Source organism: Chaetomium fimeti, assembly GCF_033439085.1.
Source record: "Chaetomium fimeti strain CBS 168.71 chromosome Unknown B0H64scaffold_1, whole genome shotgun sequence".
Lineage (NCBI taxonomy): Eukaryota > Fungi > Ascomycota > Sordariomycetes > Sordariales > Chaetomiaceae > Chaetomium > Chaetomium fimeti.
The window spans coordinates 4,708,172-4,719,830 of record NW_026944329.1 but is presented as its reverse complement, the minus strand read 5'-3'; the positions used below and the strand labels follow the sequence as shown (position 1 = coordinate 4,719,830).

Sequence of the window (11,659 nt, the reverse complement as noted above, 5' to 3'; positions counted from 1 at the left end):
CTCCAGAATGATCGACCAACCTGCACCTCGAGCTTCCAAGGCCATTGGTGGAGCATTTGTCTCCCCGCTATGTCGGTGAGGGGTGTTCAACAACATAGCATCTCTCTCTGCATTTGACATCATCTCCCATTTTACATGCCCCCAAATCTGTGGTGAACGTGGTCATTCTTGAAATAAAAAAGGGTGCTCCCCTCCGGTCCCAAGATAACGTGGAACCAAGCCCAAATCCCGAAACCAAATTCTCAATATCGAACTCGACAACTCCCTCACGCCCCCGCCCCCCTTTCATTCTCATCACCCACCTGCCTAAGGCTCCCCCCCCCCCGCCGTCCCTCCCAAAAATAAACATACCTACCTCACCTCCCCAACCAACCCCTCCCCTCCCCCCAAAAATGGCACCCCCCATCATCGACTCCCACATCCACCTCTACCCCGCCTCGGAAGCCCCCTCCCTAGCCTGGTGGACGCCCACGCACCCCCTGCCCGCGCAGCAGTCGACGGCCGAGTTCCGCGCGGCGACGGCTCCCGCCGTCGCCGGCGCCAACCTTGCGGGGTTCGTGCTCGTGGAGGCGGACCGGCGCAACAGCAGCCCGCGGGACTGGGACGCGGCGCTGCAGGAGGTCGCGTGGATGCGGCGGGTCGCGACGGGCACGGCGGGCGCCGCCGAGGGCCACACGCCCGACGATGCCCCGCTATGTCTGGGTTTGGTGCCCTGGGCGCCGCTCGTGCTCGGGCCCGATGAGTTGGGTCGGTATTTGGAGAGGGCGGAGGCGGAGGCCGGGCCGGAGGCTTGGGGCCGGGTGAAGGGGTTTCGGTATTTGTTGCAGGATAAGGAGAATGGGACGGCGCTGGGTGAGGGGTTTATTGAGGGGTTGAAGGTGCTGGGGCGGAAGGGGTTTGTGTTTGATGTGGGTATTGACCAGCACCGGCGCGGGAGGGTGCAGTTGGAGGAGGTTGTGGAGTTGATCGACCGGGCACATGAGGGGGTCGAGGAGGAGGAGAAGGTGGTGTTTATCTTGGGTGAGTTGTTGAGTTGTGGTGGGATGGGGTGTGCGTGCGTGCTAATGACCTTTGGTAGATCACCTGTGCAAGCCCGACTTGACGATTCTCAACCAGACGGACCCGTCATTCATTGCATGGTATGTACAGGCTAAACGAACTCACTTCTTGAGGGACCAGCATCGACTGACCTGACGATATCACCTAGGCGCACTGCTATGTTCACCCTCAGCAAGTGCCACAAGACATACATGAAGCTAAGCGGTTGCTTCGCCGAGCTGCCGGACAAGCTGAAGGAGCGGCCTGCCGAGGACATCTTCGCGGCCATCATCCCGTGGCTGGCGGTTGTGGTCGCGGCGTTCGGCCCGAGCCGGATCATGTTTGGCAGCGACTGGCCCATCTGCGTGGTGGGTGTAGGCGAGGATTCGTGGAAGAAATGGCACAAGGTAGTTGACATGGTGTGCGATCTGGCCGGCTTGGGCGAAGAAGACCAGGCAATGCTCTGGGCCGGGACGGCCAAGGAGGCTTACAAGCTTGAGGGCTAGAATTACATGAGAGCTGCTTGGTTCCTAGCATTTCGTGGCTACCACTGTGTCGGTTAAGGACCACGTTTCCTGGCAAGATTGATCCTATCTCTGCAATGCATCATTCACTTCATCAAGTTTGACAACAATACGGTAAAAAGAAATTAAAAATAGTGTAGGTGGGAAGAGTGAGTAGCAAAAGCTCGCCGGCTAACCCCGGGGGTTAGTAGCCGGCTACGAAACCCCTTAGGGTTTACAGTTCAGGTGGTCAACCCGTTTGAAGGAAGGGGGCGGACCCCCTTCCTGTTTTTAACCTGCCCCGGGGCGACTCGAACCGGCGACCCCTCGGAGAGAGAGAGCATCAGGAGTTCTCGCCTCGGGGCCCTGACCACCCCCTCTGACCACTCGGCCATCTGGGGACGGTCGGTGATATTGGGCAATGCAGAACTTCTATATCAATGATCGACCCCCAGTGACACGTCACCCCGTTGCTCCGTAGCCTTCGCAATGCCGCGCTGCATTTTACGTGATCTCACAAACAACAAACGGTTTGGAATGTGGCGATGACCTCAACCTCACAAACCGTTGAAAACAAACAAGTGTGGAAATAATCGAGGATAAAATTAAATCGGCTCGTCGCCTCCAAACACGCAATAATTATGTCTAAGCCTGAAACAGATATCCGCAGGCGGTATTCGTGGCAAAGTAACGCACTCGGGATTGCTCTTCGATGACAACGAGCCAACAGGACCGCGGGCAACCCACCAGCCGGCCGGGCCATGATTCTGGCCTCGAAACAATTATGTTCTTGAAACAAAGCAAAACCAACCCGCTGGCCGGCCGGCCATGCCACACAGCCGGTGCAGCGTGTTAGTTATACAGAGAATAACAGGAAAATCGAACCCATGCGCCGCCTCCGGGTCCCGGTCCCGGCCCCGGAGTGGGCCAACCACATGCGGCCCGGGAAGGGAGAATATCACGGACCGCAGGCTTGGCATGACGCTCGTCACCTCAGCACATCGCAGCAACCCCCTGGCATGAAGCGCGGCTGATTTACCCGGGCAGGAACGTCGACAATGTTCGACACCATCTAACCATGGCTTCTCCCCCCCCGGTCGTTGGTGACATCGTTGGCGGAAGAATGCCAGCCCGTTTCAACGGCCGGCTCGGGAACGAATCGGCGATCCCGCTCCTTCACCTGATTTTCACCGCGGGTTTCACCTCCCCAAGTCCCCGATTGCGACTTTGCGGTTCGGTCAGGCTGCAACGCTGGGGGTGTGACGAGGATTCCTCTTCCTGAACGTGCCACACGCATGCCTCGGTGCTTGCATTTCCGCGCGTCGCTGCTGTGTATTATTGGGCATGATGAGACGGAACCAGCGGGAACGAACACTCGTCCATCCGCCGTGATTGGCAACTGGTCACGGGGGCTGTGGTGAAGTTCCCTGGTCAGCTCGTCGAAGGAAGGGCGGACAGATGATAATCTCCCATCTTCGTTGGCCGGACCGGCTCTCGCCGAGGGAGGCAAGCATGCGAACAAAGCCGAGGGATAATTACCAGGGATGAGGACATGACACAACGCCATCCTGGTGTCTGTGTGTATGGACATACTATGTACATCCACTTGACAGAATGGCTCAGCAACGAGACGAGCAACCGAAAATTTAGACGGGCCACACCAGATGACGAGTCCGCACTGCGGTGGAAACCACAGCCGAAGCGGCTCCAGGCCAAGCAAATAATCAATTAATTTTTAATCAGTCAATCGCCGGGTTGACAACGCAGCGCAACCACATGGCACGAAAATAGGGGCGAGGGAATGCACGACGGGAACTCGATCCGCGGCTTGGCGCTGCTCCCGGCAGCACGGAAAGTCTGGGGAAAGCAGCTGCAAGCGGTCAAAACCAGAAATGCATTCCGCAGGGGGGAAAAAAGCCGCCGACCGCATTTCGCTAGCCGGAAAACGGCGCCGATGTCCGGCTCCTTGGCTATTCCGCTTATTAGTGTAGTTATGGAGAATAATGCATCAACACGATTGCGTTGCGTTGGCTCAAGGTTGGGTGCCCTGGATGAAAAGGGGGTGCAGTGGCAGTTCATGCAGGGCAGGGGTTGGATTCCTCCGGGGAGCCCTGTTTGCTCGTTGAAGGTTCCAGAAAACTGCTTGAAACGGCCGAGAAACGGGGTTCAGCAGGGACTGACGGGCGGCTTGCGGAGATCAGACGAACGGCGTCCTGCATTTGTTTGGGTTATCCACGTCATCTTTCGTCGTTTGGCGAGGAAAACCCATCGATAGGCTGGCCGAAGAGGGCGGAATATCCGGAGTTCCCGGCGGAGGTTTGTGAGAGCCCGTCAGTCAGCCCATTCCCCATGGCTGGCTGGTCTGCGATGCGAGCGGAAGCGATTTTGCACCGAAATTGGAACATAGAGTCGCGGACGGAACAGGCCGTGGCTGGCATGCTTTGCCGCCCTCAGAGAACGTGGTCGGTGGACACAACACCGTCAGCCTGAGGAGAGCCAGCAGGGCAAAATGGCCGGCTTGATAGGGCCGGATTCATGCGCCGCCCCCTTGTTAGGGATGGACAGAATAGTTAGTCAGTGCCCTCCTACCATTTCCATCGACGCCGATGGGCAAAATGTGCCGTGTGCCCAAGTGCTTGGTGTGACGTGAATCAAGGCGATCCGAGTTTCTGGCTGGCTGGAATATCGCAATATCCAGCCAGTGCCGGAACGGGAGGAAAGTGAGGCGTGGCTGGTGGGAAGAATGTTTGCCAGTCAAGCGCTGCACTGGTGGGGAAGGGATCAGAAGTGCCCCGTTTGAGCCGTCGTACCGAGCTGGCTCGGTCCTTCATTGATGAAGACGTGTTACCAAAAGGACGAAACCCGAACAACAGCGCCGCGCAACAGGCAGCGACGTCCAAAACTTTTTTGGGTGAGCGTTTGTGCAACGCAGCCGCGCAGTGGCTCGACGCTCGAAAGTGGCCGGTGGGGCTGGAGCTGAGTCAAGTGGAGCTGACAATCCGCACCAATCGCGTTTTACCCCACAGACCCCAGACGGGCGTTCTGTGGATCTTTGGTTGCTCGACCCGAATCTGGACAAGCCCCGGGTCTGCCCCACGGGGAGAATTTTCTTCGGGCACACCAGAGGTCCCGGATGTTGATGTCGACCGCGGCTGCCCTACCGTGCCTGCCTTCTTCGCCTGCCCAGTGCCTCCCCGGTCTGGGCACCTCGGACGTAACTCCCCTTTCCTTACCGCCTCTTGAGAGCGGGAGGGAAGGAGCTTGCAACACCCAATGGCGCCCTGGTCGACCCGTCAGACCGATGCACTTGGCCGTGGGAACAGCCTGAAATTTTGAAAAAAAAAAAAAAGTGAGCAGGGCATCGATCGGGCGGTTTGGCCCCGGAGATGGCCCACCATTTCAAAAACCCCGTCAGATCCGTACGGAGAGGACCTTTACCTTGGCAGGATTCCTCTTTCACCGGTTGGAATGATACCTGGCGAGCTGGCCAGGCCGCGCAGACACGGTCCCTGTGTACGATTTTACGCCGGGGGACAACCAACTGGTGCCTTCCTGGTTTTGTCATCCGATTTATCCAGCCGTGTTTGCGAGCTTCTTGGTCAAAGTGCCAGGCACAGCGGCAGAGCGGATAAGTTTTTGCACTCTCAAACAAGGTTCTGGCCTGGAGACCGCAGCCCTGTCGAGCTGTTGGGTACGCTGTCCGCACTCCAGCAACCTCGTTCCACCGCCAGAAATGGGGGCCGAGCAGTGCCTCCCCAGGTCGTTTGAGGGCACCCCGTCCGCCTCGCGATGCCACATCACCGCAGGTAGGTATTTTCTGGGTCTAATCTCACCGTCAGAAACCAGCATTTTTTTGGGCTTCTAGACAGTCTTGTACGAGACCGGATTCATCTTTACTCTGTTTGCTCCCACGCTGGGGTACCGCCCGCCACCAAAACGACAAGTCACTTATACCCCTTGCGGACACCAACAAATCGTGTGACAAACTCGGGATTCCGCGTCAAAACAACCAGGGAGGAGTGAATAAGGAATCTGAGGCCATGGTACAAGGTACTCAGCCATCCGTCTTCCCAGAATTCCACTGGGCCGTACCCAGAATTCCCAGTCTCACCCCCCTCCCCGCCCCCCCGTCCCCCTACTCCCTGTCAAACGGCCGGTCTGGTCTGGTCTGGTCTCCCCTCTCCCTGGCCGGGCCTGCTTCCACATAAAGACACAGTTGGTCTCGGAAAAGTTTCCTTCTGCTTCCCGTTTCTTTTCTTACCCGACCGCCTCTTGACCGACCTTTCCGTGTGGCCGACCGCAGATCTATCCGTTAGGGACAGCAGCCGTGAACCAACACCAGCCCGTGAAACCGAAGCAAGCATACATAGCCGGGTATTAATACGTATCAACCTCGGTCGCCCTCTTGCCCATCGCCTAGCTTCACACACAGCCTGCAACCCGCTCGCCGCCTTTTCGACCAAATCCCAGCCATCAATCACCTGCCTCTGCCAAAGGTAGCCCGCCTCGTTGCTCACCTTGTCCTCGCCCACCGGTGTTGACCCAGCCCAGTCCTTCGACCATCACTCCACCCATCATATCCACCACAATGCCTTCCCACGTCGCCACTCCGATCGCCGCGCCCATCCCGATCCCGGCCCCGCGCCGGAATCTGGGCCTGATCACTACCCAGGAGCTGTTTGCCAGCCTCAACGCAACCTTGGCGTCCAAGATGGACGAGCTTGTCACGCCCATCCACCACATCCGGGAGAGCGACTACTCGGTACCGGCCCCGCCTCCGCCGAGCCCCGTCAGCTTCCGGGACCACTGGCCCGCGTCGATGCGCCGCTGAGTGGGCTGCCGCCTACCTCTCTCTCCGGCTAGCGAGCCATCTCTTTTTTCATGTTTTGATATTACTACATTTTACGGGCGTTCATGGAGCCATCGGCGAATGGCCCGATCTGATCGTTTTTCATCCCACGGGATCACGCCTTCAACCTTGGGCTTCCCCTTCTCCGTCAACAACAACAACACACACAACCCGCACTCACCCTTGTATCATCAACCAACCCCGCCAACCCAGCCAACCCGGCCGATCGACTGACCAACCCCGGCATTAAATCACATACCCACCATTATTATTACATCCTTCCGCCCTCCGCCGTAACCGGCCCACGGCCTGCCCGGCCCGGCAGGGTGGAAGCGAAACAGTCTACTTTCGTATCATTCATGGAGTTTGGCTCGGCTCGGTTCGGTCCGGTTTGGTTTGGTCGGCTTCCCCGTCATCGCCGCCAACCACCACCACATAATCCGAGCAGCAATTTCCTTTGTTTTCCATGGGATGGGTCTGGGAGTTTGTTTTGTTTTTTGGGATTGTCGTTCCCGGTACAGCAGGCAGATATGGGCAAGCGGGATATGCGGGCGTACACAAAAGTGTATTTTTTTGACGTGTTTTCTTTTTTTCTCTTTTCCCCCGGGGGGAGGGGGGTACTTGGGCCGACCGACTGCTTGCAGCGGTATCTGATTCGAGGGGGGCACAGCATTTTGGAGGTTGAGTTTTTGTTTGCTTAGGGAGAGCTATCTAGGTAGCTGGTTAATTGTGTTACTACTACCACCACCATCTATCTGCGCCTGTGTTTCTGATATCTTGATTGTTGACCTGCCCTGTTGGTACCCCCATACCCCCAACTCCTAACCCGCAGTCGGAGCACACAAACAAAACAACCTGCTCTTGCCGTCCTGTCTGTGATATGGTATGGATATGGCGTGCCGGGGCCGTCTGTTTACGTGATAACCCCCCCCCTTTTGCCGCCGCACGCCAGCGGCGGCGCGTGATTGTGAATGCCCTCCGTTCTTCGGTAGGTACCTCCCTACATAGGTAACGGGCGACTTGGCGGGGAGGTGAGTGGGCGGCGGGAATGTGGGGTGGTGAGACAGCATGCCAGCCGTCTCCGTCTTTTGGGCGTTGGGCATTGGGGGATGGGGAAGCTGGGGATGGGGATCGGTGATTTGGCGGTTGTGACTGGTGGGTTGAGGGGGACGGGGTTCGGTTCCGGTCTCATCGGGTTGGTGACGAGGTGAGCATTCTTTTATTTGTGTCTTTGGCCTTTTGCGGGGTGGTTGTCGGTTTGGGATTTTGTGTCGGGTTTGGTTGGTTGGTTGGAGAGGCCGGTTCCGGTTGGAGGCTGTATCACGGTGTGATCTCGTGTTGGCGAGGAGATGATTGGGGGTGATGTCTTGGTGATCGGCTATTGGGGTTCGGGCTTTGAAGATATCCAGGGTAGTTCAGCCACTCATTCGATTGCAGGTTTGCTGTTCGCCGGAGGGGCGTTACGGAGCTGGTAATGGTAGACGAGAGGGCTTGACATCCGCTGCCGAGTCTCGCAGTTGCTCGTTTAGGACCGATGCCTTAACCCGAACCGTGATCCTTCCTATCTACCCGAGACTCGGCGATCACCTTGTTCTCGAGGGGCTGGATTATACGCTGGCCTTCCATGATCGGAGAATAAAATGGTAGTTATTATTCCGGATGGGCAACCATCAACGGATACACGGCAGCTGGGGCTGAGACACACGGGATACGATCCCACCTCCGCCGCAGCGTGTTCGCCTCGACTTCCCCCGTCTTACTTACAGCATCGCTCTGGTAGCCGTTCAAGGCTCAGCATAGAGTGAGTGTTGGCTCCCTTGCTCTTACTGGTTTGGGACGTTGGGAAGCGAGGCAGCATTTACTCGGTTTTGGCTGTAAGGGTGCCTCAGTGCCTGGTTGCTGCATGTATGTGGGGGTCACATCTTCAAGACCGTCCTCCGACCGGGTTTCGCGGATCGCGACCATCAAGGTAAGTACATAAGGCTGGTGTCCGGTCGCATGTTCGGGCAGGTCACCACTATGTAAGCGGTCCTTATTCTCCGGGTGAGATCGGAAGTGAGTCGCCGTTCGCATGGAAGCGAACCCGAATGGACAGTTCAGGTCGGCACCATGCGGTGTCACCACGATAGGATGGGGGTGGCTGCCTTGTCACCACATTGTCGGCTGAGGGGGGTTGTCTGACCTGAGTGTCTGTCCCACGTCGCAGTTGGGGTGGGGGTTTCCGCGTTAGGGGTGGGGGCCTGATACCACAGCAGCAGTTTGCCTAGGGACTCCGAACGGAGCAAGTAAGAATGGGAACGTATGGGTTAAGTCAAATCAGCATCGCTGTATTGGTGGTATCAATGCCATGCCACGCCGCCGCAGTATGCCCAACAAGTAGATCATGCCTCGTATGTACACCCACTCACAACTGCTCCCCCACCGACCCCAACAACCAAGCGGAAGGATACGCTTAAAGCTTGGCCTCCTCCTTGAGCGTGCCGACCTTGAGCTTGGGCCCGTACTTCTCGAGCACGCTCTTGCCGTGGTACTTCCAGAACTGCTTGGTGGCGTCCTTCCCGGCCATGCGCTTAAGGATCTTTGCGCCGCCCGGGTGGTCGTCGAGGAAGCCTGCGGGTTGCCTCGGTTAGCGCGTGCGTCACCACCGAGTTTACCTATTCACCGCTCGCGTGCCGCCTGTTTTTCAGACGGACAAATCGTGGGATAGTAAACGGGTTGTTGGGGGCCGGCAATCATTTTGGAGGTAGTAAAATATAAACAACATACCGGCAATATCGTAGACACCGTCGTCGACAATGATAAACATGGACTTCTCGTCCTTGTGCTGGGCGACTTCGGCCTTGGTGTATTGTTGAGACATGGTGGCGGTGTGTGAGATTGGGTTTTTGGATTTTCAAAGATTGATACTCGATGATATTCGATGTTCACGGAAGGGGTGAAGCCAAGGTCGCAAGAGTGAAAGTGAAGGTGAGTGCGATTGTTAATTGTCGAGCGCCGAGTGGTCGGCGAAGAAGACGGCCGTCGGCTCGGCTCCGCAGTTGCCCTGAACCTCGGCTTAACCGAAGCGCCAAGAGTCTGGACCAGGGGTTGGAGGGTCCTCCCCGCAGACGTCACCCCGGATCCCCTGATTACGGTACCTGAGAATGTTCTGATAAAAGAATCAGGGGTAATAACAAAAGGAACTGGGCTGGGGAAGGGAACGAGTAAAAAGTGTCATTGGTTGAGGGGCAGTCTCGTGTGTATTTTTTTGAGAAATTAATACATGAGTACCTAGGTAGCTAGGTAATATGTCGTTGACTCTCATTGTTTCCTGCCATCTTCCCCTTCCCCCATGAATTTTAGGGATATTCCAAACCACAATCTGTTGCCGCGCAACCCGTCTAGATTCTAGATACCGTAACGCCATGCAATGCCAAATAGGACCAGCCAAACTAGAAACCAAACCACCCGCTGCAGACACAAACTTAAACTAGCAACCACACCCCCAGAGCCATGCCAATCCACAGGGCGCCCCTCACCACCTCCACCCTCCCGGCGGCGTTGGAGCCCGGCCCGCAGCACGGCCTCTTGACGAACGTCACGTTGTTCATGGCGGCGGCCACCTCAAACACGCTGCCCGGGTAATTCCCGTAGTTGTAGTAATCCACGTTCAGCACGTTGGGCGCCCGCCCCCAGTCGGAGCGGCAGTTGTTGGCGGCCATGCCCAGGCTGCCAGGGCCCTCGGCGGCGTTGGTGACGTTGAGCTGGCTGACGGCGGGGACGAGGATGGACTGGCCCAGCAGCGAGACCTCGGCGTTGAGGTTGTGGTTCATCATGTACAGGCGGCGGCGGGCGGCGTCGGGCTTCAGGTCGGGGGGCCGCTGCACGGTGCAGGGGAAGGCGGTGTCGAGGGGGTCGAAGGGGGTCTCCCACATCTGGCTGAACTGGTCCTGCAGCCAGGGGTAGGCGGTCTGGTTGGCCATGTAGTCGAGGAACATGACGACGCGCTGGCCCGACAGGATCATCTGGCCCAGCGTCGGCCAGTCGTCGACCCGCATGGGGATCACGCTCGGCGTGTAGACGAACTGCTTGATGCCCGACGCCTCGATCGCCCCGGCGTACTTGTCCGGCGTCGAGTAGTTGCCGTTGCCCAGCAGGATCGTCACCACGTCGTACGGGTGCCGCGCCACCCAGTCCTTGACCTGCCGCAGCCAGTCCGTGATGGGCCCCGCGTCGAGCAGGTCGCACGTCGTGTGGCAGAAGTGCGGCACCGTGCCGTTCTCGGGCCACTGGATCTGGCCCTGCAGGAAGCGGATGCCGTCGTTGAGCTGGTCGATGACGGGAAACTCCTGGTTCGCCGCGGCGCTGCCGGCGCGCGTGAAGGGGCTGTTGTGGCAGCCGACGTGGGTGATGTTGCTGTACTTGCGCGCGCAGAGCTCGGGGTAGTTGTTGCAGGGGCGGGTGTTGGTGGGCCGCGGCGGGGTGGTCGAGGTGGAGGTGGAGGTCGCGTTGGCGGTGTCGGTGGACTCCGAAGAGGCCATCGAGCCGGTGAGGTAGGTAACGGTGTTGGGGGAGGCGGCGGCTTCGGTGTAGCTTTGTGTGAGTATCCCGAGGTCGGTGGGCAGGGTCGTTGTCGCGATGGTGACGCGCGATGAAGGGTCTTGGTAGACGCCGGTCGGTATGCCGGTCGATTTGGTTGCGTCGCTTCTTGTGCCGGTCAACATGGTGATGCCCGGGTCGTCGGGGTTGACACTCTCGACATTCTCGACATTATCGACACTCGCGACATTCTCGGCATCATTTTGGCAGTAAACCGGGCCAATGCTGAGCGACAGCAGGCACAGCACGCCGGCGATACGCTTAAAGGACGCCATCATTCCAGATGATGGTGACGATGATTGTGTGTTTCAAGCCTCCGACAAGGCATCGAAAATAAAAAAGGATCCAAAGTGGGAAAAAAGAGCGAGAGATGGGGAGCGGGTTCCGAGTTAACTTACTGCCCCAATTGTGGAATTCTTCGCGGGCCAGATCTCGAGGGGGAGACTTTCGTACCCGCAGGACAAGAAACCTTAAAACAGGGCATGGACATGGGTTTGCATTCGTTTGCATTTCTTCCCCTGCCAGCACTGCCGCAGCGGTGGGGTTCTTTTTCGCGCTCTGCAACCTTGCAGCCGCCAGCGGTTGTTCGAGACCAGACACCGTGACACCCACACAAGATGAGGGCGCATCTCTTGGCCAGTCGTCACCATCATTATCCGTTCATCCAATCCATCCGATTGATTTCTCTCTC

At 57.8% G+C, this 11,659-nt stretch overlaps 4 protein-coding genes across 4 annotated transcripts; 2 read left to right on the top strand and 2 right to left on the bottom strand.

Annotated features, from left to right (window-relative positions):
• The first annotated feature begins 258 nt into the window (after positions 1-258).
• On the top strand, positions 259-1,586 carry B0H64DRAFT_35873 (uncharacterized protein). Its single transcript, XM_062801654.1, has 3 exons — positions 259-1,020; positions 1,079-1,139; positions 1,208-1,586. Exons 1-3 carry the CDS (start codon positions 393-395, stop codon positions 1,542-1,544), a joined length of 1,026 nt encoding a protein of 341 aa, XP_062664839.1. The 5' UTR covers positions 259-392; the 3' UTR covers positions 1,545-1,586.
• A 3,688-nt stretch (positions 1,587-5,274) lies between these two features.
• Positions 5,275-6,372, top strand: B0H64DRAFT_438408 (uncharacterized protein; the record flags this gene model as incomplete). Its single annotated transcript, XM_062806348.1, has 3 exons — positions 5,275-5,347; positions 5,974-6,037; positions 6,093-6,372. 3 exons carry the CDS (start codon positions 5,275-5,277, stop codon positions 6,370-6,372), a joined length of 417 nt encoding a protein of 138 aa, XP_062664838.1.
• Positions 6,373-8,696: 2,324 nt separating this feature from the next.
• B0H64DRAFT_383234 (cytochrome b5-like heme/steroid binding domain-containing protein) lies at positions 8,697-9,403 on the bottom strand. The gene is made up of 2 exons (XM_062802935.1): positions 9,157-9,403; positions 8,697-9,000 (listed from the first exon to the last, which is right to left on the bottom strand). The coding sequence occupies exons 1-2, from the start codon at positions 9,248-9,250 to the stop codon at positions 8,843-8,845; spliced, it is 252 nt and encodes an 83-aa protein (XP_062664837.1). The 5' UTR covers positions 9,251-9,403; the 3' UTR covers positions 8,697-8,842.
• A 185-nt stretch (positions 9,404-9,588) lies between these two features.
• Positions 9,589-11,496, bottom strand: B0H64DRAFT_383233 (PLC-like phosphodiesterase). The gene has a single exon (XM_062802934.1). It carries the CDS (start codon positions 11,244-11,246, stop codon positions 9,855-9,857), a length of 1,392 nt encoding a protein of 463 aa, XP_062664836.1. The 5' UTR covers positions 11,247-11,496; the 3' UTR covers positions 9,589-9,854.
• Between the last annotated feature and the right edge of the window lie 163 nt (positions 11,497-11,659).